We start from the raw sequence: 27,169 nt of genomic DNA on the forward strand, positions 1-27,169 counted from the left end.
CAGACCAGCCCTAACCAAGACGCAGGTGGTTCCCATTCTTTAAGAAAACGTTTCCATCACCCTTACTGGATATTTATTTTGCCTTCACTGGATGCTTATTCTTCCTCAGAAACAGTAAGTCTCCTAATGTTACCCAGATAGTGAGTGACCAAGCCAGGGATGTGAACCCAAATCTGCCTGGCTCCAGAGCCTGAGCTCTTAACTGCTGTGGTACTTAGTTAACCACACACATGCTCAGCCTCCCAAGAGAAAAGGCAGAGGAGTTGAATGAGGAGCCCTGGCAAAATGAAATATGCTGAGACTTGTTAGGTCTTATGTCTGTAAAGCCAGAGTCAGTGGCTGCCTCACTCAAAGTTTTACACTTTGAGATGTATGAAAACTGACAAGTAGTTAAGGGCTTCCCAAGCTCCTTAAGGAAGAAAAGTAGCTCCCATCTATAGTAACAATTCAACAGGCAATATTTAAACGCTAAATACAAATATTTAATTATATCAAATAGATATAATTTGAATTTACTTTTTGGTCTTTAGCCTGTTTTTTGGTTTTGTTTCTAAGAAAAGAAAACATCCATATAAGAACGGTGTTTAAAATGTAAATCACACACAAAAAAAAATAAAAAATAAAATGTAAATCACAAGGTTACTTTTAACAGAGCTGATACTTTAAGGACATAAAAGGGCTCATCATTTTGCAATGAGTAAGGCAATTATTGCCAACGAATAACAGAATTATAGAATCCAGAAATAGAAATTAATTTTGATGAAAGGACATCATAGAGGGAATAAGAAAAGAGATTTTAGATAACTTGTCGATATATCAGAATCTGCAGCTTGGAATTTGGATGGGCACGGAAAACTCTGCCTCCTGCATGGCTATAGTACGAAATACTTTACATGTCTGCATGCCCATGCATGTTTCCAGAGGCCTCACCTCTATCCTGGAATGTGTGCATGTTAATAAGAGCCTTCACTTAGAAATGTATATGATAATATAGAAATATAGTACCATTTATATAAGAGGTATAGCATACAAAACTCAGGCATTTCTTCTTTTGATAATTAGGTTTGCAATAATGTGTAATTTTATCTATTGGAAGAGAGATAAGGGATCCTACAATGATTATTGACCAATTTTTTCTAGATGTTCACTTGATTGAATCCCACAAAAATATTTTTGATGAACCCAGTTGTCTGATAGTCCCTCCAGGGCAGAGGCAGTATCTTTGCCATCTTTGTTTCTCTAACCCAATGCTAGGTTTTTACAAATATTCAATAAATACTCCCTTTATACAGAATTTAATTCATAAATATATAATCTACTTGGAAATTCTTTTTTAAAAAAGATTTTTATTTATTTATTCATGAGAGACACAGAGGAAGGGGCAGAGACATAGGCAGAGGGAGAAGCAGGCTCCTTGCTGGGAGCATGTTGTGGGACTCGATCCCAGGACTCTGGGATCACGACCTGAGCTAAAGGCAGACGCTCAACCACTGAGCCATCCAGGTATCCCTCTACTTGGAAATTCTATGCTAAGAAAATATACAGTGATTTTCTAGGTTTTAAAATATAAAATATAAGTTAAAAACTCATTAAATTTGACAAGAAATCATTTATTTCAGTACTTTTAGTCTCTAGTATAAATGACCCCCCAAAAGATAAATGGTGTAACGTGATAATTCCAAACAAAAGGCCATGAAAAGCTCAATTTACATTGTTATTCTATAAATAGTACTGCTATTATTTTCTTCAAACTCTGATATAAGCAAAAGTTAAACTTGATAGAGAAAAAAATGGATTTACTGTTATTTTAGAAATGTTATAGCCAACTATGACTTCTTTCTTCTGTTTAACAGTATAAATAAAACTATGAAAAATGTAAGATCTTCCACATTCAAATACCCTCTAAAATCATGTGTGATCTACAATACTTAAGGAGGAAGTAATGTATTAAGCACTGGGTGGTTGACTCAGGTCAGCATCTTGGGGTTGTGGGATTAAGTTCCACACTGGGCTCCCTTCCCAGTGGGGAGTCTGCTTCTCCCTCTGCCCATCACCCTTTTCCTGTTCTCTCGCCCATTCTCAAATAAATAAATAAATAAAATCTTTATTTATTTATTTTTTTTATAAATTTTTATTTATTTATGATAGTCTCACAGAGAGAGAGAGAGAGAAGCAGAGACACAGGCAGAGGGAGAAGCAGGCTCCATGCACCGGGAGCCCGACGTGGGATTCGATCCCGGGTCTCCAGGATCACGCCCTGTGCCAAAGGGAGACGCCAAACCGCTGCGCCACCCAGGGATCCCAAGTAAAATCTTTAATATATATAGTCATTATATTACCATTTCATTTGAGTGTTCTTTTTTTTTGAGTGTTATTTATTTCACATAGCATACATTTATGAGTATTCTTTACACATAAAAATGGCTATGATTACCATGGTTATTAAAAACTACATAAACAATACAAACTTTAGTTATTGTATTTGCTTTTAATTTTTTGTTTTGTTTTAAGTAAGCTCTCTATACCCAATGTGGGGCTTCAACTCATGATTCTGAGGTCAAGAGTTGCATGGTCCATTGACTGAGCCAGCCAGGTATCCCTGTTTTGCTTTTTAAACAACATTTTTTTAATTTTAATTTTTATTTTTTTTGTTGTTTATTAAGAGAAACTATTCCATAACCCAGTGTTCATGTTTCATAGCTCAGGAACACAGGACAGTTAAGTGACAAGCTTTAATAAAATGCAACCCAAAGAAATTCTTTATATTCCAAATTCATTTTGCACTCTGAAAGATACCAGACTTCTTCATTTCCTCAAAATCTTTCATGGAATCATAATTTCTGTAGAAATCTGCATATTCCTTCTTTCTTGGTTAGGCCACAGCAAACTTATAGAAAAAACCCCCAGGGATACTGCGAAGGCCCCAACATTATGAAATCGCAGATGCTTGGCCAGAAGGCCTCGCATCTGAGGTTTCATCAAAGTACTTGAAGTCATGGTAGTTATTCTCCTTAACACCTACCTCAAACCCAACGTCCTTGCTAACAGAAATGGATGGCCCCTGTTTTGCTTTTATTTTATTTTTTATTTTTTAAAGATTTTATTTATTTATTCATGAGAGAGAGAGAGAGAGAGAGAGAGAGAGAGAGGAGAGAGGCAGAGACACAGGCAGAGGGAGAAGCAGGCTCCATGCAGGGAGCCCGATGTGGGACTCGATCCCAGGACTCCAGGATCACGCCCTGGGCTGAAGGCGGCGCCAAACCGCTGAGCCACCCGGATTGCCCTGTTTTGCTTTTAAATAAACGTAACAAACAATTGCTCTGGAAGTAATTTCAATGGACAAAACTACTAAGTTTTATTATAATTACATACATTAGATATTAGATAAACATGCAATCATTTAAAAAACTTTAAATCATTTTAAAAAAAGATTTTATTTATTTATTCATGAGAGACGCAGATGGACAGGCAGAGACACAGGCAGAGGGAGAAGCAGGCTCCTTGCAGGGAACTTGATTCAGAACTTGATCCCAGGACCTTGGGATTATGACTGGAGCTGAAGGCAGACACTCAACCACTGAGCCACCCAGGTGTCCCAAAACTTTATCATTTTTTACATATTCCTGCAAAGATTTCTGTCTTAAATGCAAAGAGAAAAAAGTTTTCCCTCAAATAAAAAGATCAAGAAAATTTTTTCATGAAATAGTTCTATCTGTATTAAAGAAACTACAATATTTCAACAAAAATATATCTATTAAATTATTTTTACCTATGAAACAATTACCGGGCAGTTTGAAAGTAGAAGGTAATAAAATGATAAATAAGAGAGGAAGGAAAAGCAGATATGCCAACCACAAAGACAGAGACAGCAGTGACGAAATAGAAACCTGTCTTAAATTCCTGGAAAGAAAAAGGCATTTGGGTACTTCAGGTTAAAGCTCTCTCATGGAATGTTTATATGGATGACATTGACTTCAACAAGATTTTTTATGTATTTTTTTTTTTTTTTTTAATGATTTTATTTGGGACTCCCGGGTGGCTCAGCGGTTGAGCGTCTGCCTTTGGCTCAGGGCATGATCCCAGTTGGGGGTTCGAGTCCCACATCGGGCTCCCTGTGAGAAGTCTGCTTCTCCCTCTATGTCTCTGCTTCTCTGTGTCTCTCATGAATAAATAAATAAAAATCTTTAAAAAAATAAAAAAGATTTTATTTGAGAGAGAGTGCACAGAGGGAGAGTGAGAGAGTAGACTCCCTACTGATTGGAGAGCACAACATCATGCAAGGCTCCATACCAGAACCCTGAGGTCATGACCTGAACCAAAGGCAGATGCTTAACCAACTGGGCCACCCACACACTCCAACACCTTTTATGTTTTAAGTTATGTAGGAATACTCTGTAAATTATAAGAACACTATAAGAAGATAAAATAATAACAAACTATTATGTATGTATGATTTTTTTTTTTTGTTTTAAATAACTCTCTTCAGTGGCACTTATATACTTGTTTAAAAACATACTTAAATAGGGACGCCTGGGTGGCTTAGCGGTTGAGCATCTATCTGCCTTTGGCTCAGGGTGTGATCCTGTCCCAGGATCAAGTCCCACATTGGGCTCCCTAGATGGAGCCTGCTTCTCCCTCTGTCTCTGCCTCCCCCTCTCTGTGCCTCTCATGAATAAATAAAAATCTTAAAAATATTAAATATCAAAAAATTTTTCATTGTCCCAAATAGTTTACAAAATATTCAAATTCCAATTCTATTTTTTTAAAAAGATTTTATTTATTTATTCATGAGAGGCACAGAGAGAGAGGCAGAGACACAGGCAGAGGGAGAAGCAGGCCCTGTGCAGGAAGCCCGACGTGGGACTCGATCCCAGAACTCCGGGATCACACCCTGATAGAAGGCAGATGCTCAACGGCTGAGCCACCCAGGTCTCCCCAATTCTATTTTTCTAACAATTTTTGCATTGCTCTTTTTATAGTGTCTGCTTTTTATATAGGCACATATATGCTTTATTAAGTATGTTAAGTCTTTTTCCTTTTTAATAGTCTCCAAGCAAATATCTGAAACCTAAATTATTCAAAGAGATATATAGCTAAATGGATCTTCTTTCTACCTGGTGATTTTGAAACTAACCCCATCAGGTAGCTAACCACATGGAGAATAAGTCTCTCTCAGAAGGGACAAACTCACTATCTGTTTCATTTAAAATGGTCTACCAGTTCTTTTGAATAGGCCTTTTGAAAAATCCTATTCTCATTTAAGGTCCCACTTGCCTCTTAAAATTCCCCCGGGGGGAATGGAGTCTTAAATGATTTCTTCACTCCTTTATTCATTCCACAGATATTTGCAAAGAGCCTGTGGTGTTCCGGACAATCCTTTCAGGACACATTAAGAGAAGCACCCTTAAGTTCACAACCCCCCACACCAGTTACTGTGTAACTGAAAACTGAAAATATCATGGGGCCTGGCCCCACGTAACAGAATTTCCTGGGGCTAAGAAAGGGAAGGGCTAATTCTACCCATGTAGTCAGTAAGGTCTTTCAGAAGAGAAAATACCTAAGTACATGCATTAAAAATGGTTGGATGGAATGAAGGAGGGGAGATTTCCAAACACAGAGAAATGAACCCACATCTTGGAAACCTGGGTAATTTTGCAATAATTCAGCATAACCAGAGGGGAGGATTGGGAGGAGGTAGTTACAGCAACTGTGATTCCTGTTTCGGTAATGAACTCTGTAACTAGCAGACTCTAGGGGGGTATAGGTTAGGAACATATGAGAGGCACATCAGATCCAGCCTATTGATGATTCGGAGAGTTGTCAAACACAGTCATACCTAAAGAAGGCTAAGTAATGCTTGGAAATCCAGGATACTTCAGTCCTGTGCCCTTGCATCTTAATATTCACTTCCATGGTTGCAACAGCAAGGAAAGAGGGCATAGAGTCAAGTGCTGGCCCTTGAGTGATTCCACCAGGAAATGAAATGTTTCATGTTTGCTCACATTTACTAAAACAAATTATATTCTATACCTAATTTCAGTGGGGTGGAGAATGTAATCCTCCCCTACGCCTAAAACTAGGAGGACAGGAAAAATTGGTGATCATTGAAAACGCCTTCAGCAGTGAGGAAACATTATGAAAATGCTTTATGTTTCAGGTTAGACTAATGGAGTCAATATTTATCAGCATGTCATAAATTAAGATTGAGACTAATTAAAGTATTCTGTTGATTTTGTGACTGAAAGTCAATAGACTTTAGTTTCACTGTTACTCAACGCTTGCGTTATTGTCTGTGCAAGCAACTGTAAGTCCTTTAGAGGCATGATTAATTCATGAAATTGTTTAACCTTAGTTTAAAGAATAAAAGCCAGATACATTTAATTGAATTAATATTTAAATTAGGTAAAATGTTAAAATGCAACTTTTTCTGATAGTGTTTCACTACCTAAAGAAACCACTCCCCCCCCCTTTTCATATGGAAAGATACATTGAAAGGAATGTCCTATGCACAGAAAGGAATACATAGTAATGACTGCCCATAATAGAGAAATAGCAAATTGCTGGGTATTTAGTATGCTAATTTCAGCAATCTTTTTGATTAGCTACAATGCTGAAATATGAAGGAGCATTGATTTTACATAGCAGTTTAATTTTTGCCAGCTGTCAAAGGTTAGCCTATCAGTAGGGTGAAGCGGCTAACACAGATTCCTTTGCTTGATGCTAATTTTGCAGCAGAGGCCTCCTTTATGACGCTCTTTCACCTAGTCTGTGCAATAGTTTTTTTGTTTTTGTTTTTGAAACATCTTTATTCTTAAACTGTAGTTTAATTTCTTAATTTCACGTTATTTTTCCGAAAGCAAGCTTTTGGAGCCATCAAAAATGACTTGCACTTTACAATGGACACTTACAACAGGCAAGACACGCAAATGTACCTGTTGGTCAGGTGCGGAGAACCAGCTAGAGAGCGTGCACGTGAGGACGGAGACGCACAGACCAGCCCGCGGCCGTGGGCCCTTTATTCCTGTACCGTTTCCAAGAGGTGCAGAAAAATCTAAGTTTGTTCTTGGTTAAGAGGTGGTCTTCAGCGTCTTCCAGCCCTCCTGTCACAGCTGTGGCCTGTTGAAAAAGAAGGCAAAGAACTCTGCGTCTGAGGGCAGGGCAAGCTCAAACCTGCCACCGATTAGAAAAATCACAGTGTCGCAGGTGCGCTTTTAACCGAATAGCAAGCTTAGAGGTCAAGTTGGGGAAGGGAAGGGAAAAAAAAAAAAGAAAGAAAAGCAGGCAAGCCAGGCGCCCCGGCGGCGGAAGGTCGAGCCGGGGCGGCGCTCGGCGGGTTTGCAGCGCTCTCGGCGGCAGCCGGGCCCGCGGGCCTCCCGCAGGTACCTCCCTCCTCCCCACCTGTCGCTCGCGGCCCGGAGCTGGGGTGCCGCCCCCGCCGCCCCGCCGCCCCCAGCCGGGGGAGGGGGAGTCCTCCTCGGCCCCCGCCCCCGCCCCCGCCCCCGCGGTCCCGGCTCGCTGCCCCTCGCGCTCCGAGGCCGCCCAGCCGCGCCGGCACTTCTGGAGGGCTGCCCGGCGGAGGTGGCGGCGAGCCCGGGAGCTCGGGCCGCGGCATGGGGCAGGGTGAGCGCGGGAGGGCCGGCGGCGGGGAGGGAGGGCCGGAGGGAGGGCCGGAGGGAGGGCCGCCGCCTCCGCCTCGCCTCGCCTCGCCTCGCCTCGCCTCGCCTCGCCTCGCCTCGCCTCGCCTCCGCCCGGGCCCCGCTCCGGAGGCCTCCCCGCGGCGGGAAGGCGGGAAGGCGGGAAGGCGCCGGGAGCTCCGGGGCCTGCGGTCGGCGCGGACCGCCCGGAGCCCGCGAGCCCCGCTTCCCGCCCCCGCTCCGGGGCGGCCCCTCGGGTCTCGGCCCCACGGGGCGGGGGCTGCAGCACCGCCTTCCGCCGCCGGGACCTGGGGCGGGGGCGGCCGCCGCGACCTCGGAGCCTCGGGCCGCAGGTGGCGGGCGGCGGGGGCCGGGGCCGGGGCCGGGGCTCGGGGCTCGGGGCTCGGGGCTCTCGGCTCTCGCCCGCCGCCGGCCCCGCTCAGGCCTCGGGCAGCCGCGCGTCCCGCCCTGAGCAGCGGCCTCTCCGCCCGCAGGAGCCACGCGCCGCCTGGGAGCCGCAGCCCGCGCAGCGCCCCGCGGGGCCATGGAGCGCTCGGCCCGGAGCGCGCAGGACGCCGCCGCGGGGTAAGCTGCCCGGGGGACGGGTACCCGCCTGACCCACCACCTGCGGGGGGCGCGGGTACCTGCCTGCCGGACCCGCGAGAGGGCCGCCGGGGGGGGGGCGGGGGGAGCGTGTACCTGCCGGATTCACCACCTGGGGGGGCGCGTGTACCTGCCTGACCTACCCGCTGGGGGGAGCGTGTACCTGCCTGACCTACCCGCTGGGGGGAGCGTGTACCTGCCTGACCCACCACCTGGGGGGGCGCGTGTACCTGCCTGACCCACCCGCTGGGGGGGCGCGTGTACCTGCCCGACTCACCACCTGGGGGGGCGCGTGTACCTGCCCCACTCACCACCTGGGGGGGAGCGTGTACCTGCCCGACTCACCGGCGGGGGGGAGCGTGTACCTGCCCGACCCCCGGGCGAGGAGGGGCCGCCGGGGGCTCGGGGCTGCTCGCAGTTGCCGAAGGGCAGCGGAATGCCCGGGGTCGGGCGGGGAGTCCTCAGCGCCCACTAACAAAGAGCCCCTTGTTTGAGCCCTGGAGGAGCGGCGGCCCGCACCTGGACCGGGCGCTCGCGGAGGGGGCCGGGCAGGTGAGCGGCAGGTGAGCGGGGCCGGCGCCCCCGGCGGACAGCGACGCTCGGGGCCCGCGAGCCCGGGCCGGGGGAGGGTGGGGGGTCACACGGCGGGTTAATGCTGAACGAGGCACGGCCTCCTGCCAGGTCTGCTGACAGTCCCCGCGCTGAGCGTCTGGGTAAACAGGAATGGGAACAGGTAGTCCTACCTGAGACTAACCCTCGTGTTGCTAAACAGGCTCACGGTGGGCGCTCGCGGAGCCCTTGATGCGGGCGGACTTTCCCTCCGGCCCCCCCCCCCGCCCCTTTTCCTTTCTGAGCGTTCATCTGAAGGCAGCAGTGCCCTGCAGAGAACACAAACATTCCCGAAAGAAAGTTTAAGGAAAAATCGACTTTGTAACTAATGAATGAGCGTTGTGCCCTTTTCCTGTTTTTTTTTTTTTTTTTTTTTTTTTTTTATTCTTAAGCGCAGAGAAGTCATTTTTCCCTGGAACATGACAGGCGTTTCCTTAGCGGCAAGTCACAGCGTGTCTGTTCATCAGAGACCCTGCGAACGTTGGCAGTTGTCTAGAGGAAACATGGAAAAGTCTCAAAGCCACATGACTAATATAAAAGATATTTAGTATAATGCTTACGTAGAGGAAACATGTAGCGTATGAATTAATTCTTTCATTTGTTTGAATTATCTTCGGCCCTCTGCAAATAGCCCTGTGACTGTTGACTTCCGTTCCTATTATTTTCCCAGTGTTTTCGTTGTTAAGTATTATACATTCTTCCATTTATTCTCGCATCAGGATGTGTGAGCAAAGAAATCTATTGGTAGAAAGATCTTTTTTTTTTTTTTAAGTTCTTTTTTTTTTAAAATTTTATTTATTTTATGATAGTCATCAGAGAGAGAGAGAGAGAGAGGCAGAGACACAGGCAGAGGGAGAAGCAGGCTCCATGCACCGGGAGCCCGATGTGGGATTCGATCCTGGGTCTCCAGGTCGCGCCCTGGGCCAAAGGCAGGCGCCAAACCGCTGCGCCACCCAGGGATCCCCTATTGGTAGAAAGATCTTAATCATCATCGGAGCATGGGCCTCTAAGTGGAACTGCAGAGATTTGCAAGTTGAAGCTGAGGCAACTTTCAGGAATACTGAAATGTAGTTGGGTGCCACAAAATAAGACAGGATTAAACCCCAGGGATTTGAAAATGGATTAGGTGAAGGGACGATTAAAACAATGTATGCATATACGTGAAATAGACTTACCGGTGTTCAGAGATCCATGCTTTTGAGTAAAATAGGTGAGTGAGAGCAGTTGGCTTTGGGATGAAGGAGTGAAAAAGAGCTGTCTCATAAGCGTGGCTACAATTAAGATACTTCAGATTTCACCTTTGAGAATTTAAGAGGTAAACTGATACATTCTTGAAAATAGTGTACAAAACTGCTTTATCTAATTCAACTATGAAGAAAATACTTTTAAGGAATTTGACACTCCTCTCTCCAAATTTAAGGACGGACATCAGCAAAAATGCTGCAACGTCTAATCTAGAGGAACACCCCCACCATACCATTTCACCTTGCATGCATTCTGTTTAGAGAAGTGATCAATATTTGCAAAGTATAAGTAAGAAAATTATGTTGTCTTTTACTTTTCTGTCTTGTCTCTTGGCATATCCCAAGTACCTTTTCTATTTGTTGAATAGTCCGTATTCAGTATTGCTTTTTTTTTTTCTCTCAAAGACCCCAGAACATTAAAAATGATTTTAGTTGGGGGGGGGGGGAAGTATCTTCGATATGGGAGGTGGCAGGGAGCAATCTCCATATGCTAAAAGAAATTATTGGGTTTGGGAAGTAAATTCCTTATTATAAAACTAATTAAACTGTGACTCAGGACTCTAATAACCTATGAGGCCTAGTTTAGTCCTCCTTGGATATCCCTGGCTCTAAAGAATCCCTCTGTAATTTTCCAAATTTTACATTGTTGTAACAAGTCATTTTAAAGAAATCTAGTGCAACTCTGTATTTTACAAATGAGAATCTGAAGCCTAGAGACACTGAGTGACTTTGCCCAAGTTCCAGAACAAATGAATGGCAAATCCTGAAGGACAACCCAGGACTTCGGTTGCCTAGTTCAGGGCATTTATTTTTTAATCTTCTTTTTCTGACCACTGTAAAATACATTTAAATTTCAAAGAGTCAGTTTGGGTACATTATCTTTAGAACTGCTAGTGCTTGTTGTTTACTTGCCCTGACCTATTGCCCCCCACCTTTTTTTAATTCATTGAAATTTAAATGTCAAAAGGGTAGTTAACCTTGCTTTGAAGGACCTTAATGTTTTGATTCTGAAATTTTCAGGAATGGTCTAGGGTAAAAACAAACAAACTTTTATAATTTTGCAGCTTTGGAGCTATGGAGTTCATGGAGAGCATAGAAAAAATTAAATGATTTAGCAGCTACTTTCTTAAGCTATTATTTGGATGCATTGCTCGTTCTAAAAACATTACTGATTGTATAAACCGAATTCTTAGCTAACATTTATTAACTACTTAGAAGTTGAGTACCTTAGCTGAGGTTTCAACCTGAGAATTACCTAGGGATCTTTAAAATTAACACCCATGCTCTCACACCTGCTACCTATTCTGATTTTATTTGTCCTGGCTGGGACAAGCTGTGGAGAGGTTTTAAATGCTGCTCCAGTGATTGTGATGTCCCATCAGATCTGAGAACTGTTGATTAAGTAGTTGTCAAACATCTGAAATGGAGGTAAAGCGAGAAATGGAATGGGGTTTGCTATTAATCATTTTTAGGCAACTCATTTTCAGGTTTAGTTTGCTTCTTTAAAGATTCCATTTAGGTATTTAAAAATATATATTTGCTAATTCATTCTGAAGACGTATATTAACTCTACTTTGCAGTTGTGGAAACTGGGGCTCAGAGAGCTAAGCTAACATACTCAGAGCCACACATATTTAAGTGATGAAAGAGTAACAGGAACAAGATCTGATCCCCAAACCTGTTCTCTTCCTCAGTAGGCATATTGGCACCCAGTGTTTGCCACTATGGATTACTCTGAATGGCTAGAGTACTTTTATTTAGAGTGCCTTTAGGTAGCTGTTAAATTTATAGTGTAATTTCAAAAATAGGAATTTTTGATTATCAGATAAGAAAAATGAAATTAAGGTAATATTAGACTTTTTGTCCAAAGTCTAATATCCTCTAAATGTGTTAGAGGATATTGAATAGTGACCTGATGACAGTACTGAAATGCCCGGTGTATCTACATAATATAAATGCCAAGCTTCATGTTATTGAGACAACTGCTTTCATTTAATTACTCAAAACGTGTGAGCCCTTACTCTATATAAGACACATTTTTCTAGGCACTAGGAGGTTGGCTCCTGATGTTATGAGCTTTACCAAAAAAATCCTCTAACCCAGGAAAAAATGGAACATGATGTTATTAGACATGGTATTTTCACGTTACCTTTAAAACATTATGCTTAGAGCTTAATGTACAATAATGTACAATAGCCTAACTATGATCAGCACACTATGGCCCAGCAAAGTAAGTCCAGAAGGCTGAAATGAGCCTTCCAGTATTTTAATTGTAATTTTTTTTTTTGGTGGTCATATTTCCAGTATTTTAATCGTAATTTTTTAGGGGTGGTAATTTATATAAATATAAATAATATATATATATATATATATATATATATATATATATATATATATATATATATAACAAGATTTATCTTCGGGCACCTGGGTGGCTCAGTGGTTGAGCCTCTTCCTTCAGCTCAGGGCTTGATCCTAGGGCCTGCTTCTCTCTGTGTCTCTGCCTCTCTCACTGTGTCTCTCATGAATAAATAAATCTTTTAAAAAAGATTTAAACAATTTAGAGTGTACACTTCAGTGGTACATTCATACTGTTGTAAAACCAGCACCTCTATCCATTTCCAGAACTCTTTTTTATCTTGCAGAACTGAAACTGCATACCCATTAAACATAGCTCCTCCTCCCCTCTCCCCCCCCACCCTCTGGGAGCCACCACTCTACTTTTCTATTTTTTTGGTCAGATTTGCTTTTTTGGTGGTTGGATTTTAGGAGTTTTGTATATATTCTGGATATTAACTTCTTATCCTCTGTTTCTGTGGAGTTTATTGGCACACAGCCATACTTGCTCCTTTGCATATTGGCTATGGCTGCTTTCACATCACAGCTGAATGGTCCAGACGGAGATCATATGGTCTGCAAAGCTAAAGATACTTGCCTTGTGGCCTTATAGAGAAAAAGGTGGCTGACCCTCTTGGCCTAACTCATGAACTTGATAAATGAAGTAGGGACTATTTACTGGCAGGAGGACTTCTAAGTACTGAACTTAAATATAAATTGGAACAAAATGATTCATGTTCTGTTTTCATAAAATATAGTAAGATTTTGCAGAATGGTGATTTTTGTTTAAGGGAAGACAGGTGTGATCCCTTGGCAAGCATTGCAGAATTTTAACGTGATGTTGGAATATATTTTATTTTTTGGAATATATTTTAAAGAGAAGTTCTAAACTTATGTGCTGGAGACACTTTGGTGAAAAATGACTAATACATAGTCAAGATATTTAGGAACAAAGCTGAAGGAGTTCCTATCTAGGTCTTTGAAATCTATACCTACTTTATGAGTTAAGTCAAACTGCCTTTATAATTTCCAGGAAATGTTTTTGTTGTTGTTACAGATATTTCATATCTGTAGGCTTTTAGTGTTCTAACATTAGTATGATAGTTGTTGTAAGGCGCTTTTTTTTTTTTTTTTAATGACTGCTTTGCTAAATTTTTTCCCCATCTGTTACAGTAAAAATAAACTAAAAGTATGGGAGAGAGAAGTTTCCCAGGACTATTTATAAAGGGCCAAATGTCTTCAGTTTTCATACAAACTTCATATCTGAGGAATGAATCCCTTGGAAAAGTTTCTCAAAAACTGACTAGTCCAGGAAAATGCTAGCATGAGCTTGGGTAATTATTATTTTCATATAGTTTAAATTTATAATGCTGTTTATAAATGTAAATAAGTTAAAGCTAAATGGCTTTAGACCTAAAAAAGCCGTAGAGTTGAAATGTGGAGTAATTTGACAAAGTACTTTAATTGGGATGGTCATCTCAGTATTAAGACAGCAAAGAATGCCACAGTGAGAGGAAAAAGTCTATTAAACTCAACTCCTAGAAAGCTGAAAACTTGGTGCTATTTTGATTTATCACAACTTTAAAAGTATTAAAAGTTTACAAAGGTCAGAATTTCCAGGTTTCATTGGCGATGAATTAAGGTATTTGGGTTTCCAACGTATGTTGTGCCCTGATTGTGCCTCTTTCCTTTCCTTTCCTTTCCTTTCCTTTCCTTTCCTTTCCTTTCCTTTCCTTTCCTTTCCTTTTTCCTTTCCTTTTTCCTTTCCTTTTTCCTTTCCTTTTTCCTTTCCTTTTTCCTTTCCTTTTTCCTTTCCTTTTTCCTTTCCTTTCCTTCTTTTCTCCATGCAGGGAGCCCGACGTGGGACTCGGACTCGATCCCGGGTCTCCAGGATCACGCCCTGGGCCGAAGGCAGCGCTAAACTCTGAGCCACCGGGGCTGGGCTGCCCTGTCTGTGCCTTTTCACACCTGTAGCTCAGGGAATCTGCTCAGAGACAGGAGAGCACACATATACTACAGAATCGGGCCAGTTTCTTAACTGCCAACTCTTGAGAGAAAAAATAGTGCCCCGTTAAGGCTTTCAGGTTTTGGTTATGAGGTAGTGAGAGTGGAGGTGCTAGGGAAACAGGGAGGAGGATTGCCTCAGAGTCCCTCGTTTTAATTCTCCCTCGGTCCTCTTGTCCCCTCCCTGTTAGAGACACTCTGTCCAATGAAACGAGAGCTTCAGAGATAATATAAACCATTTTGTATACATAAACAATTTATATATCATGTGTAAAAAGTACCGTAGTCCCCCCCCACCCCCCCACCCCTTATCTGGGGTGGATGCCTGAAACTTGGAGTGGCACCCAGCCCTATGTGTACCGTTTTCCCCCTTATGCCTACACACCTGTGAATTTTAACGTACCAGGTAGGCACCGTAAGAGAGCAAACACATGACTAATCACATGGGACAGTCATAAGGTGTATGTAGAGATGGCCTTGGGGCCCCAGGGAGAGCAGTGGAATGGAGGGAGGGCCTGTGGAGACCAGAGACCCGCCTGGATAGCCGCAGGCCCGAGCTAACCAGTGGGCTACTTACACCCAGGACAGTTTCGGGAAAGGGAAGATTCTATGGTCTCCAGACGGCCTCCCTCCCCCTCTGTAAAAGCAGCCCCCACCCATTGCCTCCTTGCAGTGTCTCCTCTGCTGTCCTGCCTGAGGCTCCCTTGCTGGATATTTAGTTAACTCTCTCTCTCTCTCTCTCTCTCTCTCTCTCTCTCTCTCTCTCTCTCCTGCCTCAGGTGAATTCTCTCACTGCTCCAGGCCACTGGCTTCCTCCTGTCCCTCGCCCTGCATTTGGGGGCCCCCATCGGTGGGGAGAGACCCCCCATTATAGAACACGTAGTATGTGGTTGGTGTGTCTCACTCCCGTGTGCACTCACACGTGTGCTCTCTATCCGCACCTCAGGATACTGGACGTGGACTCCCCCTTCCACTGATGACATGAGGTGAGATGAAGCGAGGTGGCCGACGCAGGCCCTGCCATGCAGGGTGAGACTACAGTCCACCTGTGACAGGCCCTCAGAAGGGGGCACCTCTGCTTCCAGGCCGCGGTTGCTTGATCATTGGCAAGGGAAGCTGCCCAAAGCAGAACCGCAGTTAATGGGGGCCTCCTGTCTGGGTTAATAAGAGAGCTTTTCTTTTATAATTGCCTCAGACTTGTAGAAAATTACTTTGGACAGAATTGAGAGTGAAATGCCATGTTTTTTTTTTTTTTTTTTTTTTTTTTTTTTGCGGGGGGGGGGGTGATGACTTTTTTGAAAATAACCCAAGTGGTTCAGAGGCAACCGAATGAGGTGGCGTTGAAAGAGCCCCTGAATTGTAATAGTGGAGTCCATGATCTGGCCAATGCCTACAAAATAATGATTCTGCTTTTCTGTGTAGCGTATAGGTTGACTTTAAACAGGGTTGAACGCCGGTGACATCAATGTACTTTTAAAATGGTAGTGTCATTGGAAAAAGTTCATTGCTTTTCAGTGTGATTAATTTGGAGGATTAACACCAAGTAATATGTATGCATCCCGGTGTCCTTGTAACATTAATACCATTTCCCTTTGTAGCCTGACATTACAGCTTCTGCAGTTATACCAAGATATATTTATGAGAAAGTAGAGTTAAGATGCTGAAACCTAGATGGGATGTTCGTCACCAGTCCCGGAGGGTTTTTCTCTCTCTAACCTGCGTGCGCATGCACACATGTATTATTTCTGGAGAAATGGAAGTGAGGAAGTAGGAGATGACCCCAAGGGGAGTAGTGGTGACAGGAGCCAGAATTTTAACAGCTGCTACAGTTGTGTATCAGTTCAGATCTGCTGGAAAAACAGGAAATTAGGTTGCTAAATTGGAACAAGGCTACCACCCTACCATTCCCATGTCTAATGGAAGTGCTCTAGTTTCGAGGCCAAATGAAGTCCACAGTGGTCAAGATAATTATAAGAGCTGCTGAATTTATTATTTCCTTTGTGCTAAAGTGGAAGTTGTCAGAAGTGTTTCTCTCTTGTTCTTTTATGCCTGCCAGTCAAGTATCAGTGCTTTAATAGAATGAGGAAAGAGACTGAGTGACTTTCTTTTTTTTTTTTTTTTTTAAGATTTATTTATTCATGAGTGACACAGAGAGAGGCAGAGACATAGGCAGAGGGAGAAGCAGGCTCTCTGTGGAAGCCTGATGCAGGACTCGATCCCAGGACCCCGGGGATCACCACCTGAGCTGAAGGCAGATGCTCCACCACTGAGCCACCAGGTGCCTGAGACTGAGTGACTTTTTAATTTTTTTAAAAGATTTTATTTATTTATTCATGAGAGAGAGGCAGAGGGAGAAGCAGGCTCCATGAAGGGAGCCTGATGTGGGACTCGATCCCAGGACTCCAGGATCAGGCCCTGGGCCAAAGGCAGGTGCTAAACTGCTGAGCCACCAGGGATCCCCACTGAATGACTTTCTTAAAGGACTTCATGTCTCAGGCAGCCCCCATATTCTTGGATATTCATGTTTTGGTCATTTGCTGGCAGCAAAACTCCTGAGTGAAGTGCCTATTAGATTCTGGGCGTGTTTTCTTCCCATCTTTCGCTCTTATGTAAGCTGTCCATTCCCAGCGAGCAGCTAGATGCTTTAATTTCAAGTGAAAACCTTTTTGCTGTGCAAGGAGAGCAAGGTTGGAGGTAGTAGAAAAGAATTTTAGCATATGAAAATAGTTTTTAAATTTTATGTTGTGATCTTATGGTACCAGCCTTCTATCTTCAGTTTTCTCTTTCTCTGAAAGAGGGCAGGTGTTTTTTTTTTTTTTTAAGATTTTATTTATTTATTCATGAGAGACAGAGAGACAGGCAGGGGGAGAAGCAGGCTCCATGCAAGGAGCCCAATGTGGGACTTGATCCTGGATCTCCAGGATCACACCCCAGGCTGCAGGCGGCGCTAAACCGCTGCACCACCGGGGCTGCCCAAGAGCAGGTTTTATCGTGATAGTTTTATTACTTGTGAACATTTCCCTTTCTGGGAAAGTTATGGATGACTTCGTTTGGTTGAAAAACCTGAGTGATCTGAAAGGGGAAATAGACTGGTTTTTCCCATCACCTTTTTTTCGGGACAAATTTTGTATCTAGAACTTATTCCAACCTGTAGCTTACTCCAGTTTACCATATATCATTTTTGAAATACAATCTTGTCTGAAAAGAGCAATGTCTAAATTTTGTCTAATCATCTCTGTGTATGTAGAAAAACATAGGAAATTCATTCTTAGGTGGTGCTAAGAAAATTTAGTCCTGAAGTTTGTGCTGGTATCCTTGTGAAGCCTTAGGAACATGTTTCCAACTTAAATTGATAGTTGTATGTGGTCTAGCCTTGACTGTGCTAATGGGCATCTGTAGAGTTTTTCTAATCAAGGTCAGGATTTCATATATATGTTGGAGATGCACTATTTTGAGATTTTCATTTTGTTGTGAATCACAGTGATTTGGGACGTTAAGCAGATCATGCAAGTTCAAGTTAGTGGCACTTCTAAAAGTTATCTGAAGGTGTTGAATGAATATTTGCTATACTTTTTGGTAAACCAAATTGATTCTTTTTTTTTTTTTTTTTTTTGGTATTCTTCCAAATACTAAGCACATCAAGTTGACAGTAACAAATACTTTGAATATCACGGATTTGGGTTAATAAAATTTAGGCAAGGTAGAGACCAAGTTTCTGGAACCCCACAGATAATTGGAATGCTTTGAACACAAAGACACCATTGGCATTAAAGGAACAGCCTCCGGATACCAAGAAATGATGGGCTGAGCTGTAGGCCTATGCAGTTTGGGAGGTGGGAGCAGTATGGTGATGGCTATTTAATTCTATCTTTTACCATCTGTTGATCTTCACAGGGAATTTTATAAGACTTCCTGTCAAGAAGCAATTTTTAAAAATTCTGGCACTTAGCCATTTTGTTTTTAATAGTTAAAGGCTATATGGAATGCCTTGCTCTCTGAATCCAACCTAGTCAAAATCTCTGGTTATTGTGCTGATGATTCATCCTGGTACGTGATCTGTGTGACTGATGAGGAACCTGTCTTACTTGGGCTGAGTTGTGGATGGCTTTACACACATTGTTTCTGTGGCCTTAGGAGTATTTCCTCAAAATGATCTTTACCAACGTAGCCCTATGTGGAACATTCTGGAGGAGTGAGAAAAGGAGAGGTGTGCTGTGCAAATGAGAATGGCAACATTTTCCCCCCTTAAACTTACCATTGCTAATTAAAATGAGTTTTCATGGCTACATGCATTTTAAGCTCTAAAATCAACTATGTCAAAGCAGAAAACATTTCTAACACATTAGTTTTTAAAATAAGATGGGAAAAATGTGAAAGAAATAGTAATACCCTGTATATACTCAATTTGATTTTTCATCTTATATTTAAATACATTAAGCATATAACAGTTGTACATAGTACTCATTTACTCGAGCCTTTTGTGAGCTACTTACGTTTTTATACTGCTTCATGGAAAAAAAATTAAATTTTGTGCATTGTGAAGGGGAGTATTTCCTAAGCCCCCCTCCCCCATTGCCACCCTTTGCTTAGCCAAGTAGATGCACTCAGTGCTAAATGGAAATGTAGAGATAATTTTTTATTTGGGGATGTAGATGAAAGGATAAAATGGGCAAAATATATTCGATGAGTGGAAAAATGAAACCAGAACAGTCTCTGGTGGTGAAAGAAAAGACAGTGGTGGGGATCCGTGGGTGGCTTGGCGGTTTGGCGCCTGCCTTTGGCCCGGGGTGTGATCCTGGAGACCTGGGATCAAGTCCCATGTTGGGCTCCCTGCATGGAGCCTGCTTCTCCCTCTGCCTGTGTCTCCACCTCTCTCTCTCTCTCTCTCTCTCTCTCTCTCTCTCTGTCTCTCATGAATAAAAATATTTAAAAAAAAAAAAAAAAAGAAAAGAAAAGACAGTGGTGTTAGATGGTAGATTTTGCTAGTTTAAGCAGTTTGAGGCTTGAGGTCTTTAATCTCTATGTTCAGTTGGTAATACTCGTACTGTTTGTGAAACAGCTCTGTGATCTTAGGTTATTAGAAAGCATTTTATGTCAAAGACCACGTATAGCTTCTTCAAAAGTACGATGTATACTTTTGGAGGGAGAGATTCCATCTAAAATATAATTGATAATTATTGTATTCTAATGACATAATTCTTTATGTTGGTGTTTATAGGTCACACCACTTATTTATTATTTTATTTTAGGCAATATATCCAAATGGCACAACATTCAAAAGAAGAAATGACCAAACAGTGAGAGATTGCTCTTTAGTCCCTTGGTTCCTGGTATCCAGGTTTTCTCCCCAGAGGCAATCAGTGTTACCAGTTCTTTCAAATCCTGGTAGGATATTGTTTACCAGTGCTGTCCAATGGGAATATATGATGGAAATCACAGCTACAATTTAAAATTTTTTAGGCACTACATTAAAAAACTTAATTTTGGGGTACCTGGGTGGCTCAGTCAGTTAAGTGTCTGCCTTACACAAGGTCACAATCCTGGGGTCCTGGAATTGAGCCCAGCATGGGGAGCCTGGTTCTCCCTCTCTCTGCCTCCGCCATGCTCTCTTGGTATCTCTCTCAAATAAAATCTTAAAAAAATTCAGTTTAAATGATATATTACACGATGCAAAGGTTAACATGATTCTAGTTCTACAAAACAAGAATGCTATCTTTAACAAAATATTTTGCATTGAGTTTTGAAATTTATTTTTTTAAAGATTTATTTATTTATTTATTTTTTAGGATAGACACGGGCGGGGGTGGGGGGAGAGGCAGAGACACAGGAGGAGGGAGAAGCAGGCTCCATGCTGGGAACCCGATGTGGGACTCGATCCCAGGACTCCAGGATCGCACCCTGGGCCAAAGGCAGGCACCAAATTGCTGAGCCACCCAGGGATCCCCAGTTTTGAAATTTAATTACAAAAAATTGAAATTTAAATTCTTAGTCACACTAGCCACATATCCAGTGCAGAAGAGCCTTATATAACTATTGGCTACCATATTGGAGAGTGCATCTCCTTACACTCAGGAGCAAATGAGTGTGTATATGCATATTGTTTCTCTGTCTTTATAGGCAGTTGGTGTGGTTCGTACCTTGCTTTTTTACTTAGTCCTATAACTTGGTAATTACTCCATTTCACTACATAAAGGGCTCTATATTTTTCCCCTAGTGTGTACTATGTTTATGTAGGGTGAACCATGACTTACATAACTAATCCCCTATTGATGGATACTTGGATTTATTCCCTTTCCCCTAATCACTTTGCTATTATGAAGTGGCCATTTTAGCATTCTTTACACAGTTTACAATCTACTGTGCTAATACTCTTTTCCTGGTATGTTTACCTTAATTAGATTGTGAAATCCTAAAAAGCAGAGGCCATGTTCTTCTTTTGTGATACTGCTGGGTTTAATTTAATGTCCTTCACGTACCTAGACACCTAATTATGAGTTTTGGATAGATATTATTTGAATTTGTGTGAATCTGAGCAAGAGGTCCATTTTGGGGATGAAGGCTAGTGGATTATTTGTTCACTAGAGAGGTAAAAGCCCTGTTACCTCTCTAGTGAACAAAGCATCAAAACTGAGTAACATTCAGTTTTACAGCCATTAATCATTGAATTGTTAAGCCACCATCAAATGCTACACCATTTAAAGAGCTGTTGTAAATCTCTTAGCACTCTATTATAAAATTCCATTCTTGATCTGATATTATCTTTTAGCATTATTCCCTGTGGTGGTGTTTATGAGAGAAATATGCATTTCATTAGTATAAGTGAAAATTCTGAGTAATGTTTCCGTCTCAAACTTAGACAAAACCAAGTGTTTGGCCATCATGGGGTTGCTTAACAGGACATAAATACCATGTGATTATTTATAGCCTGAATATTCCTATTTGAAAATTATAGCAGAATAACATTTGATTGATAGAGTATAGGTTTTGAAAATGAAGCAATTAGTCATTAATTGCATGATTAATTAGTATATAAGAATTGTATTCATTTGTGTCGAATAAATGTCTGAATCGTCAAGAGCCTTGCTATTTGGATTCGGTTATTCTACTGGTCTAAGAAATTAGCCTTTGATGTGAACAATAGTAGCTAAAGAATAAGAACAAATAATAAAGGGTATTTTCTTCCAGCTCATGAAAGAAGAAATTGAGAATTTAAGTGTATCATGAGTGGAAGAAATTAAATTGTTGAATGGGCACCTAGGAAAGAAAAATCAGTACAAGTGTTCTTTCTCCCTAGTGTTTTTGGAAGGTCTACTTCAAGGTGTGTACAAAACTGCAAATATTATAGTAGAAAACAGGTTTGTTCATTTTGTTTTTCTAAGAATGTTTCTGGCAGCAAGTTGGCTTTTTACATTGTCTTCAAATAAGATGAAATTCTAAGCCAGAATTCATAAAAAAAAAAGAAACCCTTAAAAATTAAAAGTTTAATGTATGCGCAGGTGTACAGCATTCCATAAAGCATTTTAAGTGAGGTAATTCTCTCCATTTAACTCTACAATCCACCATATAGTTGTCCAATGAGGTGAACCAGTGCATTTAGCTCTCGAGCATTTACCAGCTTTGCTTTTGGTTTCAAATAAAACTGGTCCAGCCAGAAGTCAGAGTAACACTCAGCAGGCAGCTGTTGCAGAATGGACTCGGTTGACGGGAGATCTGGAACCCAGTCTCTGTTCTACTTGTTGGCTGGTTACTTTCTTCCCCTCATCAGGCCTCAGTGTCCGGTGGAAGAAGATAATTATACAGCACAAAAGTCTGGAAGTAACACCAGCACATAACAGGCTTTCAGTTTTGCTTGTTAAATTATAAATATTACCTGCTTTTTTGGAAACAGTTTCTTGTAATGCTGACATCGTTATTGTACTAAACGGAAATCAAAGAGAAAGAGAACGTGTCTGTTCTCATTTCTCTCTCCCGGGAAGTGAAAGGAAGATGAGGTTGGTTTTCTTCATCAGTCCTCCATGAAAGTCTGTGCCAAGTGCAGGGAAGTTGTTCTTGGAACACTGAATACAAAATGGGTACTAATCTTAATGAAAATCACATTCCCTTTTAGGGGAGAAAAATGCCCCCTCTGAGATTAGGAGTATGCTACCAAGGTGATTGCAGTTGTGATTGTTTCCTCACTCCACCATTGTGGGAATTGCCTTATATTTTTGTATTTCACTTTTCTTCTCTGTGAGAGGAGAGTAACTCTAACTGCATTTCTTTGATTTTTTTTGTTAGGACTGATACGTAGTGAATGAACATTTTCTATTGTAATGTCATGGACAAGAACATCATTATTCAAAAGAGGGAATGGGAATTTGAGACACTATTCTAACCATAGACTCATATATTGAAGATTTTTTTTTTTTTTTTCATCGTGATTACAGTGATACTATCATTTAGGATAGGAGGCTAGTGGGCAGCATTTCTTCCAGATCGTAGAAAGCTGTAACTCTTCAGGTTCTGGTGGCAACATGATAGCATGATCCAAAAGTTAACTCTGCAAACCCATGACTAAAAGCCTTTATTAGAGCAAATACAATTAAATAGTCGTATTAATGTTTTTCTAGATTTGCTTTTTTTTTTTTTTTTTTGCTAATACAGGATTATTTTCCATATTCTTGCAGGTAAGATTGGATATCGAAAAGGCTATTCAGAATTTCTTGACCTAATTAAGATCTACTTTTTCTTAATATAATGAAAATTTTGAGGCAGAATGAATTATACTTATGCATAGACTCTGTACTTGGAAAGTTTCTTGAACATTAAGGTGTTCCCGGTAAATTTTCTTTTAAATAAATGTGTTTTACAAGACCGTATATAATACGGAACCTCAGTTACTTCAGGGTTTAAACAAATATTTTTAAGTTCAGATTTCCACTAATTAAAAAGATCAGGGTCATAGTAATTTCAGAACAGTGGGCAGTGGCTTATAGGACTCTGGTCATAAAAGTGTTGAATATTTACAAAACACTGACTAGTCACCAGATACTATGTCAAATGCATGACAGGTGCTACTGCATTTACTTGTCATTAGTCACTCTGTAAAGTAGATGTAGTTGTTATCCAGATTGTGGAGAAGAGGAACTGAGGTTTACAGTATAATTTGTCCAGGGTCACGTGACCAGGCAGGGGCAGATCTGAGTGGAACCCAAATGTCATTTGAAATCCATTTGGTTTGACCACTTTGCATCTGCTCTCCTGTTCCCCACACCCACCCCTGAGAACTGACAGGGGTGGCAAAGCCAATATAATAAATAATAGTAGAAATGATAAGTAAATGGGAGTAAACTTTTTTTTTTTGCTGGTTTTATTTTTCCTGATTACAAAATTGTGACATGCTTATCATAAAATATTTGAATGCAGTAGGAATATGTAAAGAAAAATCATTACTATCTAGGCTACCTGGAGATAACAACTGTTAACATGATTTGAATTTTCCTAAGGTGCCACCTTCTTTTTTTTTTTTTTTTTTTTTGAGGGAGAGAGAGTGCAAGTGAGCAAGCAAGAGCATGAGAGCAGGGAGGGGCAGAGGGAAAGAATTTGAAGCAGGCTCCACTCTCTGGAACCAGAGCCTGCCATGAGGGTTGAGGTCATGACCTGAGCTGAAATTAAGAGTGGAGGGCTTGGGTAGCCCTGGTGGCTCAGTGGTTTAGCGCCGCCTTGAGCCCAGGGCGTGATCCTGGAGACCCAGGATCAAGTCCCACGTCGGGTTCCCTGTATGGAACCTGCTTCTCCCTCTGCCTGTGTCTCTGCCCCTCTCTCTCTCTCCCTGTGTCTGTCATGAATAAATGAATAAAATCTTAAAAAAAAAAAAAAAAGAGTGGAGGGCTTAAACAACTGAGCCACCCAGGTTCCCCACACAAGGTACCTTCTGAATAAAGATATCAATTTGTTTCTTGTAAGAACAACTTCCATGCTCAAATAATTTTGTGAGATTATGAGTTAAACAAAATTTTTTTTTCTCTTATGGTGTTCTCAGGGATTTTAATATGTTATAGAGAATTGGACTAATAAAATGGAAACTTGGAAAGTAACATTTTCCAAATTTATCAGAAGAACACTGATTTATATCTTTTTTTTAAGATTTTATTTATGTATTAGAGAACGAGAGAGCGCGCGCGTACAAGTGGAGTGAGGGGCAGAGGGAGAAGCAGGAGCCCCATGTGGGGCTCCATTCCAGGACTCCAGGATCTGGACCCCAGCTCAAGGCAGATGCTTAACTTACTGAACCACCCAGGTGCTCCTGATTTATGTCTTAAAACCAGTGTTCTTGCAGATATAGTTTAGGTAATGCTGTGCATAGAATGCATCAATCTAGACTTCTAAATGTTTAGATTTTTTTTTTTTATAATTTTTATTTTAAATTGAGTAGTAATGATAGGCACGCAGTGTGAGAGAGAGAGAGAGGCAGAGACACAGGCAGAGGGAGAAGCAGGCTCCATGCACCGGGAGCCCGATGTGGGATTCGATCCCGGGTCTCCAGGATCGCACCCTGGGCCAAAGGCAGGCGCCAAACCGCTGCGCCACCCAGGGATCCCTAAATGTTTAGATTTTTAACTGTGTATTTTTATATTCTTCAGGATTGTATGTTATTTCATTTATTTGAAATGCATTTTAAAATGCTTTTTGTGGGGCACCTGAGTGGCTCACTTGATTAAGCATCTGACTCTTCATTTTGGCTTAGGTCATGATCTCCTGGTTGTTGAGCTCTGTGCTCAGCAGGGAGTCTGCTTGAGATTTTTTCCTCTCTCTCTCACCCCCCTCTACCCTTCTCCCTACTCCTGCATGCTTGTGCTCTCTCTTTAAAATCTTTAAAAAATTGCTTTTTGAGATAGTTGTGTAACCTTTTGTTTGCCCATGTATTTACATTTTTTTAACTTTCAATTGTTAGACACTTGGATTGTTTCCAATGAAATTATCTACTGTGCTTGATAGGGTATAAGTTTTATATTTGAGTGAAGGTAATTCCAGAACTGAAAGACTGCAAAGTCTGTAGCAGTGAAGAAACCAGTCCCAGAATTTGTTACAGTAGAAACTGAAAGCCTTCCCAAGTTTCAGAGAAATCTGTGTGGAAGGTCCTGTGACTTGCCATCAGGGAGAGACATGGCAAAGAAAGGACATTCTTAGGGGGGAAATAGAAATACACATTTTCTTAGACTTAGGATGGGGTTATGTCCCAATAAGCCCATCATAAATTGAAGATACAGGAAGTAAAAAATGGTATTTAATACACCAAACTAGTTACCAAATATGATAGCTTAGTCTAGCTTACCTTAGAGGTGGCTCAGAACACTTACATGAGCCTACAGTTGGGTAAAATCCTCTAATACAAAGCCAGTTTTATAATAAAGTGTTGAATACTGAAAGCGAACAACAGAATGGTCATTAAGTGTATCAGTTGGTTACACTCATGATCACATGGCCGCCTGGGAATGGCATCGCCCCCTCCCACATCATGAGAGAGTATCGTGCTGCATACTGCTAGACTGGGAAAAGATGCAAATTCAAAATTCGAAATATGATTTCTACTAAATGTGTATTGCTTCTGTACCATGATAAAGTTGAAAAGTCCATAAGTCAAACCATTGTAAGTCAAGGACCATCTGTAGTCAGTTAATAGAGTAAGCTGGGAAGTTGAGTGCTGTGTAATTACCTAGTTGGTTTGGAAGTAGTGTATACGTTTTTTCAAATGCAGTCTGTGTAGTCCTGGGGCCCACCTTGGTCTTTTCCCAGCAGCCCTGGGGGAGCGTGGATCCAAGGAGGGTTCTGGTTATTAATCTTTGATGTGCTCAAGGAGGATAGGAGGGCTGGGAATATTAGGTTCCGGTGAAGGATGAAGAAGGTGAGCTTTAGGATGAGTATGGGTTTTGAGAAGGTGGGGGGGGGATTTAAATTTGAATTAGTTAGGTAGGATTGGGTTTGAAGCCACTTAATAGGTAGCCGATTGTAACAAGAATAAGACATCTTCCTGAACATATCAACAGTTCATTAATTTTGTTTTGTTTTCATTCAACAGATACTTGTGTGTCAGGTACCCACCAGGCTGGGCACTGGCAGCTTATTTGTATTGAAAATATTACTATATGGTACGTGGAAAATGTATTCATGGAATAAAATCACTTTGGCTGGATTGGAAACATGGTTCAGTCTTATTAAAAATACACATCTTTGAACAACCTCCAAGACAGTGTAAACAATACTCTCTCTGTTTTAAAATAAGGAAAGTCCAAATCTCTGAAATGCCAGTTACTATGCAGTTTTAAATTTTTTTTTTCCCCTTGGTTAACATCATGTCTGGTTTCTCAGATGCCTTAATGAACCTTTTCAGAATCTTTATGCAAATATAGAAGTTGTAAATATCTATGTGCCTTTCCCCCAGCCCCTTAAGGCCTTCCTCCTGAGATTAGTTCTTCTCATTGGATTCTGGGAAGTCATTAAGCACTGATTTTTCTTAGCCAGAACCAAGTATCAAAACTGTCTTTTTCAGACTGGGATTATTAATGTGAGACTGGAGAATGCTGTTCTCACTGTGGCAAGGTCCAGTGAGGTGCCAAAGGGGAAATTCCTAAAGGGAATATCCAACAACCCAGGAGGCCTGAGGATCATTGCTATGGCAGCAAGAGGTGGCTCTGGCCTATTCCTTTCGTGGTTGGGGCTTCCAGGGCCTGCGCTCAGCAGGCACAGGAACAGAGCTGC

At 41.7% G+C, this 27,169-nt stretch overlaps 1 protein-coding gene and 1 long non-coding RNA gene across 16 annotated transcripts in view; one reads left to right on the top strand and one right to left on the bottom strand.

Moving 5' to 3' along the window:
* LOC144304952 (uncharacterized) overlaps positions 1–8,797 on the bottom strand; it is a 78,107-nt gene extending 69,310 nt beyond the window's left edge. The window contains exons 1-2 of one of the 4 annotated variants that reach the window (XR_013371957.1): positions 8,583–8,797; positions 6,933–7,116 (exon numbers count right to left, since the gene is read on the bottom strand). This is a non-coding gene — a long non-coding RNA (uncharacterized LOC144304952). Of the gene's footprint in view, positions 1–6,932; positions 7,391–8,582 lie in introns of those variants that run through there. The other 3 variants (XR_013371956.1, XR_013371954.1, XR_013371955.1) reach the window with 3 other exon arrangements.
* COBLL1 (cordon-bleu WH2 repeat protein like 1) overlaps positions 7,510–27,169 on the top strand; it is a 160,394-nt gene continuing 140,734 nt past the window's right edge. For 11 of the 12 annotated variants that reach the window (XM_077883604.1, XM_077883605.1, XM_077883606.1 and 8 more), the window contains exons 1-2: positions 7,510–7,620; positions 8,129–8,219. In XM_077883604.1, the coding sequence (XP_077739730.1) occupies positions 7,611–7,620; positions 8,129–8,219 (101 nt within the window). In that variant the 5' untranslated portion in view covers positions 7,510–7,610. Of the gene's footprint in view, positions 7,621–8,128; positions 8,220–15,268; positions 15,418–27,169 lie in introns of those variants that run through there. The other variant, XM_077883610.1, reaches the window with a different exon arrangement.

The sequence above is a fragment of the Canis aureus genome, chromosome 34 (assembly GCF_053574225.1).
Source record: "Canis aureus isolate CA01 chromosome 34, VMU_Caureus_v.1.0, whole genome shotgun sequence".
Classification (NCBI taxonomy): domain Eukaryota; kingdom Metazoa; phylum Chordata; class Mammalia; order Carnivora; family Canidae; genus Canis; species Canis aureus.